The sequence below is a fragment of the Lissotriton helveticus genome, chromosome 7 (genome assembly GCF_964261635.1).
Source record: "Lissotriton helveticus chromosome 7, aLisHel1.1, whole genome shotgun sequence".
Lineage (NCBI taxonomy): Eukaryota > Metazoa > Chordata > Amphibia > Caudata > Salamandridae > Lissotriton > Lissotriton helveticus.
This window is the reverse complement of record NC_136068.1, coordinates 361,728,666-361,745,282: the sequence shown is the minus strand read 5'-3', so window position 1 is coordinate 361,745,282 and position 16,617 is coordinate 361,728,666. Positions and strand designations below refer to the sequence as shown.

The 16,617-nt window shown below is 47.0% G+C and overlaps 1 protein-coding gene across 2 annotated transcripts in view; it reads left to right on the top strand.

The window, feature by feature from the left end:
* The window catches only part of ITCH (itchy E3 ubiquitin protein ligase), a 981,537-nt gene that overhangs the window by 343,350 nt on the left and 621,570 nt on the right, over window positions 1–16,617 (top strand). For both annotated transcript variants that reach the window (XM_078652175.1, XM_078652176.1), the window contains exon 6: window positions 2,470–2,521. In XM_078652175.1, coding sequence (XP_078508301.1) covers window positions 2,470–2,521 — 52 coding nt within the window. The remainder of the gene's footprint in view (window positions 1–2,469; window positions 2,522–16,617) is intronic.

The window sequence follows — 16,617 nt, the reverse complement described above, 5'->3', positions numbered from 1 at the left end:
CATGGGTATTCCGTTGAGCAGTTGTCTTTTTAACGGATTATTTCTTCATGTTATGTTGTGTGGCAATTACCTTAGTACCTGGGTAGATAAATCGACAGTAACATACGTTTTATTAACTCCCCACCCCCGCTGACGAGCCAGTACCTCCCCACATTGTTTCCAGTTCAGTTAACAGTTGCCTAGTGTCCAGAGTAAGCACACTTATTAAGTACAAATCAAGGCTAGATAACTGAAGTTCACATATACGTAAATTGATTAGCAAAGGTGGAGTCCCTGAGTTTAACGTCTATAACTTCATAATATCTAATGCTTTGGAAGTTTCCAACAGTTAATCCCAGCTCATTCCAATAGGCTTCTTCCGTTGAGCTCTTTTCTCCTCCCTGCGAATCGCCACACTCTCTGCCAGATCCCACCTTTCTACTTCGTCTTTCCAACTGAGTATTGTGGGGGACCTTGGAAATTTCCACCTCCTAGTGATACCTCGTTTAGCCAGGAGTAAAGCAAAGTCCGCAAACCTGGTTTGTACTTTAAATTCTTTACGTCTTTTGTATAGACCTAGTATACTTGCTTCTTCTTTATGCCATCCCATGTTCCCCACCAACTCCTGTAAGATAGTGAATATTCCCCCCCAATATGATTTCAAGGTAGGACAGTCCCATAGAATATGTCATAAATTAGCGTCTTGCTCGGGACATCTAGGACAATGTGGTAGGAGAGTAGGGAAAATTGCATGCAGTTGATGGGGGTCAAGTACACTCTTTTTGTGATCATGTATTGAATGAACTTAAAACAGGAGTTACGGGAAGGCCTATAACACACACTTGTTTGTTGATGCAGGAAATAATGGGGCAAAACATGTTAATTCTTTTAGGTGTGACATGTAATAGCACTATCGCCAATAGTGGTGAGCAGGGTATGCAGTACATACTCTCTTCAAACCAAAAGGGGATTTGGGTCAGCCTTCCAAACATATTGGCTTATTTTGTTCCAGAACCTTCAGCCTTTTCCTTGAGACACGATTAATGACTTCTTGGATCAGGACCCACGAGTACCTAAGTACTCTTTCTATTGGCTGGGTACATTATTCTCTGCCCCTACTGGAATGCATCACAGACTATTTTTGCCACTGAAAATACAATCAGTCGTCCCATTTTTGCCATGATATGCTTTTTCATGTCATACATGCGTTCAGTACAGAAACCACTCCTTTTTATTTATAGTTTTAGGCTGTATCAGGCATGTATCCATTGCTTTAGACGGCACGTAAGTGGTTGACTGACCCTAGCATGGCCCCGTCTCTGTGGTTCTCTTTCAAATCAAGATGGCTATATTGGCATCACAACATCGTATTGGCACGCACTACATGTTTAACTGCAAAGAGCATACCCAGACTAACACTGCGCACAGGCATCATGTGTATAATGCATAATTTGATTTAATCTGCTTTTTCACTCTGTGCATATGTGTTGCTTTCAGCCTACGGTCTACTGGCACACCCACTCCCCTCAATATCAATCTAAGATCCAGCCCTTTTGTCATCTCTATATTCTGCTCAAGTCTGATTGTCTCCGCTCGAGAAAAAAAATTAGACCACCATCAATGTGCAACAAAATATGCCCGAGCTTGTATGCTTCCTGTCCCAGAGAGCACCTTGCTTCCATTTACTCTTCTATTATTGCCACCCTGGACAGAGGAGTGATGAGGGTGTTACCCCCTGCTTTGGTTACAAGTGGTCTTGTGCATTTGATCAGCACCTTCATTTCAAAATGGCCACTGGTTTCACAGTATGTATGTACACTTTGTCTGGAAGTCCTTTGGTTTCCTGTTGTGCTGTAGGCTTGCCCACTCTGCCAAACTTTCTGCCCTCAGTACTTCATTTTCCCACCTAGAGGCTAAATCCCACCATATCGTCCATCGGCTTGGCCTCTTACAGCCCCAGTAAAAGCCCCACTGCAGGCATGCCACAACGGCTCTCGAAGTGTCCAGATGCCTCCCTTCTGTACTCCTTCAGGACCTCTGGTTCCATCCTGGTTCGCAGACATTAGGCATCATGGCACTGAATTTGGAACTGGAGCTGCTACAACAGTGCAATGTACAGCAGCAGCTGGGTATGGCCATCATAGAACATGTCCTTAACATTTGAACCCTGCACTGCCCTACTGGGTCAGAGTTTCCAGGATTTTTAATTACATCTCTTGATTGGGGAAAAACTAATTTCATTAGTCTACCCTCACCAAGCGTAAATCACCTGAGGCAGAGAGTATTTTATTTGTTCTGTTGTACACTTTGACCCAATATGTGGCCTGCTAATAATATTCCTGCGTAAAGTAAGATAAGCTTCAGTGCACTCTCTATTGGAAGCCATTGCATTGAGTCTTCCAAGTAATGAATCTAGAGTTTTGCATTTTTCATTGTTTTTAAAGTTTGAGCATACATTAAGCGTTTCTTCTCTCCTGGTTTTTATTTTAGGTACTGCACAGCCCGATGGTTCACAAGCACAAAGTGAAACCGTTGCATCGAGGTATGACAGGCACAAGGCCGCTGTAAAAGTCGTATTTAAGCTCATTATACTATATATATTTAAGCTGATTATACTAAGTATATATATATCCTAATCTGTTACGCAGTACTTTACTTCTTGCCTTTCTGGTGATCCTTGCACCTATTTATGACTAGTTTTGTTTGCCCAAAAATGTTTTTTGTGCCTTCAGAAAAGTTGGTCCTTTTGCATCCAGTGTCTTTTCATTTTAATTATATGGAATAAGTATCATTCAGGTGATGTTCTTATCTGTGCTAAATATATATGTGTGCATGTATGTATATGTGTATATGTATGTATGTATGTATGTATATATATATTCACTGAAAAAACCATAGGTTAGAGACCATATATAGTTGGGAATTAGCATTTAAAAAAACCTTGAAAATTCACTGAAAAAACCATAGGTTATAGACCATATATAGTTAGGAATTAGCATTTAAAAAACCTTTTTACTCACACAAAACCATTGAAATTCCATATATAGTTAGTTGCACTAACTATATATCGCGCACCCGCAATCCACTGCTGATGATGTCACATATTACATCATTCATGACATGGTCAGTGACATCACTGATGACATCACTGATGACATCACTGATGACATCACTGATGACATCACTGATGACATCTCATTTGACATCATTCTTGTGCTAATACGATAAACCTCTTCAGACTCTAATATAACCTTAGATACACTCAGTGTATACAGACACTCACACACTGATATCTCAAATGACATCACTGATAACATCTCAAATGACATCACTGATGACATCACTGATGACATCTCAAATGACATCACTGATGACATCACTGATGACATCATCCAGTGACTGTGTGTTTCTGTAAAGTTTAAATATGTTTGATTTATTGAAGAATGAGTGGATGTATAAGTGTCTGGATGAAGGATTTAGTAGGTGCGTGACTGACTGTATGAGTGAGTGAATAAATGTGTCGTACTAAATGCATGGGTTAGTGACTAAACTGTCTGAATATGTGCATCAGTATACCTGTTGTGATGTAAACTGCTGCATGTGTTGATCATTAGCTATACGAGAGGTTATATGTGTTATTGATTGGTTGCCCAAGTATTTGTATGGGAGATTGAGTTTGTGTGGGGGTGGCTGGGAGGTGTGTGACTCTGTGCATAGATGTGTGAGCAGTTGATTCACTAGGTGTATGAGTTCAAGAGTGCATGTGGAAACAGCTACATGGGCGGTTGACTGTGTGCATGAGTGTATTGATGAGTGAATGGATATCTCAATGCTACATGTCATAGTAAGTACACATGTAAAACACAGTACATGTGAGAGTTGGCATATATAAATAACTGTGCATGAGAGCCACTGAATGTGTGAGTGGCTGTATGGATCATTGTGAACTTGTATCAGGGATTGTGTAAGAGAGTAAATATGTGTTAGTATATGTTTGAATAAGTAAGGTGTGTATAACTGTATAGTTGAGGAAATGGAGGTGAGATTGTTTCTTTGCATGACTGACTAGGTGTGTGAGTAACTCCATGGATGAGTGACAGTGTGTGAGTGTCTGTATACACTGAGTGTATCTAAGGTTATATTAGAGTCTGAAGAGGTTTATCGTATTAGCACAAGAATGATGTCAAATGAGATGTCATCAGTGATGTCATCAGTGATGTCATTTGAGATGTCATCAGTGATGTCATCAGTGATGTCACTGACCATGTCATGAATGATGTAATATGTGACATCATCAGCAGTGGATTGCGGGTGCGCGATATATAGTTAGTGCAACTAACTATATATGGAATTTCAATGGTTTTGTGTGAGTAAAATAAGGTTTTTTAAATGCTAATTCCTAACTATATATGGTCTATAACCTATGGTTTTTTCAGTGAATTTTCAAGGTTTTTTAAATGCTAATTCCTAACTATATATGGTCTCTAACCTATGGTTTTTTCAGTGAATTTCAATGGTTTTTTAATAGCAAATATCATAAGCTGTCGAATGTCAAGTACATGGTAAGTAAAAACATTTTCGTGTTTATGCACACTGATCTGCTTTGAATGCTGCCCCCCCCCCCCCCCCTCATTTCTATTAGGAGTACTCTCTCTTTGCAGATAGTGAAGGGTAGTTAACGCAGGCCTTTGCCCCCGTTGTAATCCGTCGTGCCTGCTTCTCTCTCCATTTGATTGATTGTTATCCAAGCATTTACTGTTTTAGAATTGGTTCTCTTTGGTTCATTCTCTATTTACAAACAAGCACAGAGTCGCAATACTCTGTTTAGTCTTTGCAGATAGTGAAAAATCGTGTAAAAAAACAAAAGGAATCGAGCAAAATCAGTAGGCCACTAATGGGATCTCTTTTTGACCTCGCTAAAATAGAAACATTAGGAACAACCCCTCATGAGAAATACGAAACTAGTGAGATGAACTGAGCTCCACACCATGATGGCTGCAAGACAGCTCGGCTCCGCCACCCACCCCGCCCAAAATAACGATAAACTCTATGCAAATATTACAAATATATACAACACACCAGCAAAGTAACAGGGTAAAACATTTTATTAAATAACTATTTACATAACTATTTTATACTTTTTGTTGCCCGATCTGGCTAGCTCAATCGATCGAGCATGAAACTCATGCACTCTGATAGTTCAAAGTTTTGAGGAGTGCTTGTAACACTGTCTGAAGCTTATGTGCACTTGCTACAGCTTCACTATTCTCAATGTAAGTGGGGGCTGTTTGAGGACGTGACTGCATTTGAAAACAATGTGATGCGGTGCCACCCTGAACCGCTTGACGGAGGCCCCCGAGGGACGGTGTGATGGCGCGGACTCGGAGGGGGCGCTTGGCTCCGGCCCCCTCCCCAAGTCGTGTTGCCCTGGTGTGGCCTGAGATCGCCCCCGACATAGGTGGCCGGCTCCCGGGGTCAAGCGGAACTTTTTGCCTTTTGGTGACTCTTCCATTCTTGACCATGTCCCACAATCCGTTTCACCTAAAGACACGCTGTAGTGGGGCGCCCCTTTACCGTTTCAGTTGCCATTCCGCCCGCTTTTGCTACACTGTGCCTCTTCCGCTATGCCATTCCGCCCGCTCTTTCGACTACAGCGTCTCGCTCACCATGTAGTTGAGTTGCTCCCGCTCTTGCGGTGCAGCGATAGGCGGCTGCCACAGGACTCTCAAAATGGCGGCCGGCTCTTCAGATTTGGGCGTGGTCCACTAAAATGGCCCTGCGACACCTTGGAACTCGGACGCTTGTCTGCTAGAGCTTGGGCTCCATTCTCGAAAGCGTCCCCTCAGCCTTGAAGATTCTACAAAAGTCTTGGGGGCCCCCGACTCCCGCAGGCTTCTGGTGGGGAGCGGCTGCCATAATTGCTCGTGGAATGGCCACGACGGAGCTACGAGATGGTGGTGCTCTCATGCTGACGCCAGCTTCAGTCTGAAACATCCAGAAACACTGTAGACTACCAATTCGATCAGTTCCGGTAGCGCCCCAACGTGACCCGGTAGAGAAGAACTTGCCCTCCCCTCTTTGACTGATGGTTCTTGTTGCCTGTCCCTTCTGTTGTCATTTAACAGAACTATTTAGCCTGCTGAAAGGGGTTGTGTTCCGACCGCTGGTTGGTGGAGACATTTTGACTATATTCTGGACCTGCGTTGTCGCGTAATGCTTCATATGACGCGCCGCGTTAGCGCATCCGGAAGTGCTCCGGTGCGCGAAGCGCAGCTTCCCGGAAGCGATCCGGGGCGCGGCGCGCAGCGCGTAACGTAAGCATAACGGGTCATGTGACTTGTTAATAAAACTTTTCACTGGTTCATTTTACTTTTCTTATTCTAATGATGAAAGGCTTGGTCATATGACCTAAAAATTACGCTTTTTATTACTTTCGAACATTATTTTTTCTTAAACATATGTTATAATGTTCCAGGCTAATGTACTTTCCCGGAAAATTTACAACTGTCCTGCAAGTAAAATATATTCCTTTTTCGAGAAAAACGGCGTTTCTTCGTCCCATGACGGAGCCGTTGAGCAAAAGAGGCTCCGCCTGCTGTCTTAGTCGCCGATACGCCTGAATATCAGATTCTTATCGATCACTTTATGTTGCAGGAGTAGAAAACACAACAGCCCTTGACCATTTATCTTTACTGCGTTCCTGCGTATTATACCTTTTACCCTTCATGTAATTGGACTGCTTTATTTCACTTGCCTTTTACTGATTCTAAAACAGTGACTATTATTAAAAACGTTACCAATGTAAATACTACTACCATGTTTTCTTTTAAAAACCTTTATTGTGAAAATGTCAGTATACAAATACGGGCCTATAACCACGTGGGCCGGCCACGGAGCAAACTGTAATCGTATATGATGAGTAGACATTTACACTGTAGAGGAACTTAACGGGCGGGCCATTAGGTTGCAAGAACTAAGGTGTCTAACAGTTGCGGAATCGGTGGACGTACATTTTATAATTAAAATACGACAGGGCCAGTTACAATAAAATTATCTAGATATACATTTGCGGGCAAGTACCATGGGTGACGTTAATTCGAACTTTTAATAGTACAGTAATCAATAACACATCAGAACTTAATGTCAATAGGGATGTCGAAATATTCAATCAATTCTCGTCCCCGCCCGCCATGTGCTTCAAAACTGCATACGTATCTCGTGATATCAAGGTTGTGCAACCAGTACACAACAAGGAGTTACGAGTCCCATTTATTCCGGCGCCATTTTGGGCGAGGACGGGCAGGTCCAGGATATAGTCAAAATGTCTCCACCAACCATCGACTATGATGATGTTCATATGCTGTATTTATTAGAGTAACACTCATCTGTCCACATGAAATTAATTTGCCACAATCTAAACATGTCATTTTAATCTTTCCAAAGTTCTTCTAAATATTTGGGACCGTTTCCCTTGCCTCTGATGCTGTCAGTGCCACTTCTTTGGTGAATGTACTGGCAGGTCGGGGGTTCTCCTCCAAATCTCTCTTTTGTGCAGCACTATAATTAATCGGTGCCACCTCTCCATATGACGATGCATGGTATAGTTACCATAACTATATTTTTTTTCGGTTCCTCTGGAGAGTACATCGTGGCAGATGAGGCAGGTAACGTACCGGGCATTTACCTTTTTTGCATGTAGAGGAAAGGAAAAAAAATTCGAGCGTCCGAGTTCTAAGGTGTCCCAGGGCCATTTTAGTGGACCAGGCCCAAATCCAAAGAACAGGACGCCATTTTGAGAGTCCTGTTGCAGCCGCCTGTCGCTGTAGCATCAAGAGCGGCCGAAACTCAGCTGAATGGCAACTAAAACGGTAAAGGGGCGCCCCACTACAGCAGACGAGCCTCCACCTGGGGAGGCCCGTTCACGCCGCCTCCCCCCCCCCCCCCCCCCCTTCGGGCACCCCACGCCGTTATTCGGAGCAGCATTGTAGGATGGCCACACCAGTGCGGCAACTTGCTAGACACCACCTCGGTGCCAACCGAATCTCAGCGCCTTGTGGTGTCTTCCATTCCGAAAATATTGTTGTGCTGCCTTCGGCCTATTCGCCGCAAGTGCGCACGCAACTCAGCTGCATAGCGAGTGAAACACCAAGGGGCGCCCCACTGCAGCCGAGGAACCTTCATCTTGGGGGCGACGCACAGCATCACATTGCTTTCCAATGCAGTCAGATCCTCAAACAACCCCCACTGACTGACGCGAACTCACAGGCCAACGGAGCGCCCCACGCCGACTTTCGGCGCAGCATTGTAGGATGGCCACACCAGCGCGGCAACTTGCTGGACCCCACCTCGGTGCCATCCGGATCTTGGCGCGTTGTGCTGCCTTCGGCCTATTCGCACATCGGTCCGCTACTGACGCCGCCTCACAGGCCAACGGGGCACCCCACGCCGACTTTCGGCGCAGCATTGTAGGATGGCCACACCAGTGCGGCAACTTGCTGGACCCCACCTCGGTGCCATCCGGATCTTAGCGCGTTGTGCTGCCTTCGGCCTATTCGCACATCGGTCCGCTACTGACGCGTACTCACAGGCCAACGGGGCGCCCCACGCCGACTTTCGGCGCAGCATTGTAGGATGGCCACACCAGTGTGGCAACTTGCTGGACCCCACCTCGGTGCCATCCGGATCTTGGTGCGTTGTGCTGCCTTCGGCCTATTCGCACATCGGTCCGCTACTGACGCCGCCTCACAGGCCAACGGGGCACCCCACGCCGACTTTCGGCGCAGCATTGTAGGATGGCCACACCAGTGCGGCAACTTGGTGGACACCACCTCGGTGCCATCCGGATCTTGGCGCGTTGTGCTGCCTTCGGCCTATTCACACATCGGTCCGCTACTGACGCCGCCTCACGTGCCAACGGATTTTCTACGCTTTTTATACCCTATGCCGCATAACAGGTCATGTGACTTGTTTATAAAACTTTTCATTGGTTCATTTTACTTTTGGTTTCCTAATGATGGAAGGCTTGATCATATGACCTAAAAATAACACTTTTCATTGGATGAAAACCTTTTTTTTTTCCCAAACGATGAAAGCCCCACCTTGTTTCTGGATGTTTCAGACTGAAGCTGGCGTCAGCATGAAAGCACCACCATCTCGTGGCTCCGTCGTGGTCATTCCGCGAGCAATCATGGCAGCCGCTCCCCACCGGAAGCCTGCAGGAGTCGGGGGCCCCCAAGACTTTTGTAGAATCTTCAAGGCTGAGGGGACGCTTTTGAGAATGGGGTCCAAGACCTAGCAGACAAGCGTCCGATTTCCAAGGTGTCCCAGGGCCATTTCAGTGGACCAGGCCCAAAAAGGAAAGAGCCTGCCGCCATTTTGAGAGTCCTGTGGCAGCCGCCTATCGCTGCACCGCAAGAGTGGGCGCAACTCAGCTGAATGGCGGATTTTGGCACAGTGTACCAAAAGCGGGCGGAATGGCAACTGAAACGGTAAAGGGGCGCCCCACTACAGCAGACGAGCCTCCACCTGGGGAGGCCCGTTCACGCCGCCTCACCCCCCCCCCCCCCGGGCGCCCCACGCCGTTATTCGGAGCAGCATTGTAGGATACCAAAACCTGTGCGACAACTTACTTGACATCACCTGGGTGCCATCCACATCTCAGCGCGTTCTGCTGCCTTAGGACTATTCTCACAACAGACCGCTACTGACGAGCCACCCCCCGGGACGCCCCACGCCGTTTTTCGGAGCTGCATTGTAGGATACCCAAAACCAGTGCGGCACCCAGGCAACATCACCTGGGTGCCGTCCAGAACTCAGCACGTTGTGCTGCCTTGGGACTATTCGCACAAAACACAGCTACTGACCATTGTTGCTTCTTTTTTCCTAAAAATGTTTAAATGTTTTTACTGTTTTTGTTGCGTTGTATATATTTATAAGTTATTAAAGTTTTATAATCCTACTACTTTGTTGGAGTGCTATATATTTTTAATGTGACACATAATTGTAAAAACTTTGATGTACAAAGAGGCATCCCTGGAATCTCCGCTTCAGGCTCGGTCCCCTCCCCAATCACAATACAGGATGGTTTTCAGATAGTAGGAACGCGTGTGGTGTGACGGATCTCATCGGGTGGGGGCCTTGATCTACTGTAACTCCTTTGAAGAGGGGTGATTCTTTACAGCTGGGGCCATAAACTACATCTGCAAGGCTAGCTGATAGCCTGGGACCGGCCTGGACAATCGGACACAGAGGAAGAGGAGTGTCAGAGGGTGCGGTAGTGAATAGGGCGAAAGGGAGGTGTCGGGCGGGCACAGGGTGTGATTCTCAGGGAAGAGCAGCGCAGATGGGGGGAGGTTTATTGCCCATGCATAAGACAGAGAGCGGGGGTGTCCAGTGCCTCGGGGAGATGCTTGCGAGGGTGGGGAGCCATGCTAAGGATCGACAGCGTGCAGAGAGTGGGTCTGGTCAAGGCATCTAAAATGGCGGCCGTGCACGACAAAAGTGTGGCATTTGAAAAAAGGCAAGATGGCGCAGACAATGTTTATCAACACTTCCTGATTTCCTTTAGAATCGAACGTTAACAGACGTTATCTCTCCCACACTACCGGTCCCCCTGGGCTTAAACGCCGAGATGGTAGGGACTGCATCCCGTGGAGATAGGCCGAGAGGTCACTCAGCAGAAAAAAAAGAAAAAAAAGTCTATAAACATACAATAAGTTAAAAGTCAATCATTCTTGTTTCCTTGTAGTACGCTCCCCAGTCTGCTTCCCGTTACGCGAACCGGGCGCACCCCACCAAAAAAAAAAAACGATTTTTAAAAAAAATTATTTGGCCCCGCGGAGCCCTTTTAAAGCCTCCACATCAAACCTAGGGGGTCAGGGAGGATCTACTATGCCCCCTTATGGTCATTTGCCCCTTCGCTTTGGCCTCCTCTTGTCTCTCGATCCTACCGAGAGACAAGATGGCGGCCGCTACGGACTGTTTGGAATGTTTACAGACGCCGGAGAACCAATCAGCTTCGCTTCGCAAAGCTCCGTAACGCGAAAAGTACGCGAAGCGGAGCGCTGCCCGGAGCGCTGTTACAGATATATATCTTTTTTTGAACGTTAATTTCTCAAAATCCACTGGAGCACATATATTGAGACCTAGCAAAGGCACATCGGGCTACCAGTCCCTACAATTTTGCCAAGTTTCGTGCAAATCCATTCAGCCGTTAGGGCTAAAAGTTAGGCCAACCGCCCTATGGAAATTAACATGGGAAAAACGCGTTTTGGGACCCCCTTTTTTTCTCGGCCCCCCCTTGCCGAACCCCCCCCCCCCCCCCCCAAATTTTCAGGGGCTGCTCAGAAACAAAATGGTCCATTTTCCTGAAAATTTCAGCCAATTCCGTCCACAAACGCCAAAGTTATTAGACATAGAATTTTCAAAAATCCCATAGAGAAAAAATCCTAACTATATATACCTACTGGCGACCGCCAGTAGGTAATATATATATATATATATATATATATATATATATATCGGCCTAACCAGACTTAATTTGTGAAATTAAACCAGCTTTTCCTATATACTCCTTTTCTGGGGCCCCTCCCTCGCCAGGATACACTATCAAAATGGATATAGGTCCCGATCCCACAGGATCCAACGCTTTTATTATCATCTACACTCCTAACCTCTCTAAAAATGCAGCCAAAAAACACAAACATCACATACTCAAGGCTAGGCTAGAGTTAATGACCTTATTCTCTACACCAGAAAAAGAGCTCACTGGCGGAACGTTTTTTACTCTATGCTCCGAATATCGGGCATCAGGAAAACACCTTGTGGTCTCAAATTAACAGACGGTGCCCTTGCTCAGGCTGAACGCCAATACTACTATCACCCTCTACAACAACGGTATCATCCTATTCCAAGCCTCCACTGTCAACCTAGTTAAGATGGCCAATATATTCCCTTTACTCAAAAACACCTCCTCAGCGAAACCCAATGACTCCTACACACTCCCTACCATTACTCAGGATCTATCCAGTCCTTACCCCCACCACAACGGGGAGGACCTCACTCATTCTAAAACATTCTTCACCCTTAGATGACTGTAAAGCTTCTCTGTCCTCTGTTGTCTTGTCCCAAACCTCTAGACCCCGACCCAGAAGGAGAGAGACTTTTCTGGTTCGCTCTGCGCACAATTTTCCAGTCCGATTACAACTGTTCCTCGAGCTGAGAGCTTCCCTAGTGACCCACTGCCATTGCTCTCAACAAAGGATCCTTCTTCCCTTATCCCTCTCTCCACGCCACCCACTAGGCCTGAGACCCACCATATGTCCTCCGCGGACCATGATCGTACAAATCCATTGAATTCTGTTTGAACCATACCTGACTCACAGCTCAATGACCATCCCACCCTTGCTAACCTACCAACCTCGCTATCCAAAGACCATAGAACACTGCGAGTCTCTAACAATCAACTTTCTCCCCCGGAACTACACATCACCACCTCAGAACACTAGGACCTACAGCGAGGCCCCCCTTCACCGCCCAATTTCCTAACACATCCGTTACCCCTCTCCCAGCACTCAGACTAGGTAGCGCGCCTGGGTGATATTTTTGTACAGTTGCGCCTTCTCACTGTTGAACTACATGGCTTGAAAGCCCTCTCAATTGGTCACTTCCCTTTGATCAGCTCCGTCCTCACCTCTGCGACCTTGTGTAGAACCCCTCCTAGGTCTAAAGATCTCAGGGGCCTGCTCCCCTCTCTCCCCCTGTCCTGAAAACCATATCCCTACCAAACGCTCCCTCTCGCCCCAGAAGATTGAAGGCCTACCTGGCATCTCATGATATTAATGACCTACTCAACTCTTACTCGCCTATGATAAACACCAACACGATTCCTCCGGGACAAATACAAACCATCCACCGTAACCCGAGCAGAGAACCCCCTCACAACCTTAGAGCCATCAATATTGACAACCTCACAAGAGTGAACGTCACCCAGACTCCCCCCCCCCCCCTAATCTGGTACGACTTAAATGTGGGGTACTCAACCGCAGGTCAGCCAGTAAACACACCTCCAATATCTTGGACCTCATCCAACACAATAAGTTAGACATTATCATCCTCACTGAAATTTGGTCAAATCCCGCCTCCCCTCCTATCATAGAACTCCGAGTACCTCCTACCCACGACATAATTCGTCTAGACAAAGTTTTGAAGTTGGTTGGTGGCCTAGCCTGTATTCACAGGAACACACTCCCAGTTTTTCTCTTGGAGTCCTCTACACCATCCTCCTGTGAATACCTTTGTCTCAGCATTTCAAGTAATAACCTCCCGGTGTGCAAACTTCACACTTTTTATCACCCCCCTGGTGACAATTTCCCCTCCGTAGAGCAACTAATGGAAATCATCTCTGGCAATGTCGACTCGGTACTGTCCCTAATCTTCCTCAGTGATTCCAACCTTTACTGGGCTAACCCCAATGACCGAGCTGTATCTTGCCTTAAATCATTTGTAGGTGATCAAGAGCTGATTCTGCATTGTGACCGGCCAACTCATAATAAAAGCAAAATTCTAGACCTCATCATTTCCAATGGTCAATCCATCACATTGGATACCATTACCCCTTCTGATTGGTCTGACCACCACTGCATCCTCTTTTATATTAACATGAAGGTTTCTATTAGGAAGGCTCAGCCAACGAAATCAAAGATCTGGAAAAGGGACCTCAGATCTATCAATTCAGATGAACTAGCAGCCCACTGTAAATCTGCTCTCTCCTCCAAAGCTGACCTGGTTGAGGTTCAGTTACTCTCTGACTTTTACTACTCTACCATATCTAACATCATGAATGACATTGCACCACTCCAGCAAAAAAATGCTTCCAACAAAAATATCCAAACCGTGATTCACCGACAATTTAAACTCTGAATGCCGCAACCTTAGGGCAGTGGAACGATCCTGGAAATACTAGGGACGACTAAAACTCCTTAGAGATGTCAGGAGCACCTACAACAAACAAATCAAGAGCGCTAAGGCTGATTACTTTAGATACCAACTTGAGCCGGCCGCTAACTGCCCCAAGAAATTTTTTGAACTTGTTAAACAGCGATCAGTGGTAGCTGCAAACCGCTTCAATTTTGGAGGCAGCCCACCCTTGTGCCACGAACTGGCTGCTTTCTTCACAGAGAAAGCAAGTCTCATCAACATTGATCTTGTCAAGGCCCACTCTGCAGGATCCGGATGATGAAAATATGGGTCCACCTCCTGACGTTACCAACACCCTGAACGTGCAACACAGGGTATTCGAACTATCAGGCGAGGGGAAAAAAGGAAAAGGAAAGGGAAAGGGTCAGCAGGGACAAGGGACCTGAACCGACAGAAGGACAAACATATATAAACAATGTCAAGTTAACTACTACTCATGTATTCTCACTAATCCTTGAATACCTTATAGAAGCTGTAATGATTCTTTCAGCTTTCCCAAGTGTATGAGATCTGTCATACTCTCCTGCAAACAAGCAGACAATACGTTAACATTGATTCAGACACGTCATACACAACAGAAGTGCTGTCTATCGTGTAACCACACACCATTCACCTGTAGAGAAGACAGCCTCTTGTCCCTACTCAATGGCACTCTCTGATTTCCCAAAACCTCAAAAGAATAGTCTTTGGCAAAGTTAATGGACAACACATCCGGAGCACTTCACCAAAGTTCGAGGCATGTGGGCTGCTAAATTCATATCTTTAGCATAGATCGCCGCCTAGTGTTGGGTCCGGATGGTTGCACATTGTTGTCCTGGAAGAGTCTTCGAAGTATCACGAGATAGGTGGCTCCTCCCCTGGACTACAGTGCGCATGGGCATCGGCTCCATCCCCAGATTGTTTTTTTCCGCCATTGGGTTCGGATGTGATTTCGACGCCTCCTTGTCGGAATCGAAAATATTACTACCTTAAGGCCAAAAGGCCTTCGTTCTTCGCGTCGGTATTGTTTGCGAACGGTCCCGAGCATCGTCCGACTCTTCGTGTCGGAATTCTGAGGAGTTTCTTACTCTTCGCATCGAGGCCCTGCGCTCGCAGCAAGACCCCGACGAACTCATCATGGAACGGAGTCCGTTCAAGCGCTGCCCCGTGTGTGGGTCCAAGTACCCACACATCGACGTGCATCCAGTTTGTAATAAATGTCTCTCGCCGGATCACGACGAGGACAACTGCATGGCCTGCTCCAAATTCAGGTCAAAGAAAACACTCAAGCATCGGCGCGCGGCGCGCCTGGAAGCCTTACACGCAGCCCCGGCACCCGACGACATATTCGACGACCCCGCAGAAGAGGGCCTAAGCCATCATCTTCAAATTTCGCCACCATCGACGGAGGTCGAGGCCGATCCAGAGGAATACATCGAAGGACAGTGCCAAGACCTTGAATACGTCGATGAGGTAGGGGACGACGAAGAAGTCTATGGGGCCGCGGAAGATAGCTCAGAGGAAGAGCTATGCCCCGAACGTTACTCGACTCAGGCTCAGGTCACGGGATCGCCACTCGGCCTTACCCACGACCCTGCACCGATATTCCCAGCCCCGCCTTCGGGCCCGGCCACGGATACACCGGAGGAGCCGTCGTTGCACGTATCGAAACTGAAACCGCAACCATTGCAGTCGACAACATCTAAGATGGCCGGCGTCACGCCTAAACCGAAACCGAAACCTACGGCCTCGACGGCACCTAAGATGGCCGAAGACCCGTCGAAAACGAAACCGAAACAAACGGCTTCGTCGACGTCTAAAATGGCCGACGTCCCGTCCAAGATGACGAAGCCTGCTCCGTCTTCGACTCCGTCGCCCTCAGGCCCTCCAAAGTCGAAGAAGGCTGTCGAGTCACCTGCGCCACACACGGTGGCCAAGGACGCGTCCTCGAAGAAGGTAGTCCATCACGTCTCGACGGCTGCAGCGTCGACCTCCAAACATACGGTCGAAGCGAAGATCAATAAAGGCCAAGATCCAAAAGCCGGAGCCACTACTCCTCGACACAAAGATGCCGGATCTGCATCAACGGCGTCGGCGCCTAAGACTGCTACAGGGCAGCGAACCGTTGGAATAGAGGATTCATCGGTGCCTACTTCTGCCACGCCGAAATCCTCCCAAGCGGACGAACATGAAGCATCGGTTACCAAACCCTCGGCTTCATTTGCAAAGCAGGTCTCCGACTCCCTCAAACGGATTCAGGAGAAAGCCGTGCCGTCGACGAAGGCTGCGCCGTCGGATCCAAAACCAGTGGAGCCAACTGCCAAACCGTCGACGAAACTTCTCTACACCCTGCCACCGAAGGTGGCACCAAAGGCGTTTGCACCCAAAACGGTGCCGAAGACCTCGGGAACGTCGGAATATTCGACGCCCAGTGCTAATTTGCCTCGACAAACAGCGTCAGAGGACCAATCAGAGCATTATATCGATGCACACACAGGGACACTGACACTTTAAAAGAGAAAGATCACTTCCCAGCCACTGGAGTCTTTTGTTATTCCACTAAAAAAGAAAAGGCAATCACAGGACATACCTGCCCTTGTTGAACCTCTTCACCCTCCACCTAGGAGGAGTCCAACACCTTCCCCCAACCAATCAGGGGGTGAGGATGATGACCAAGATGAA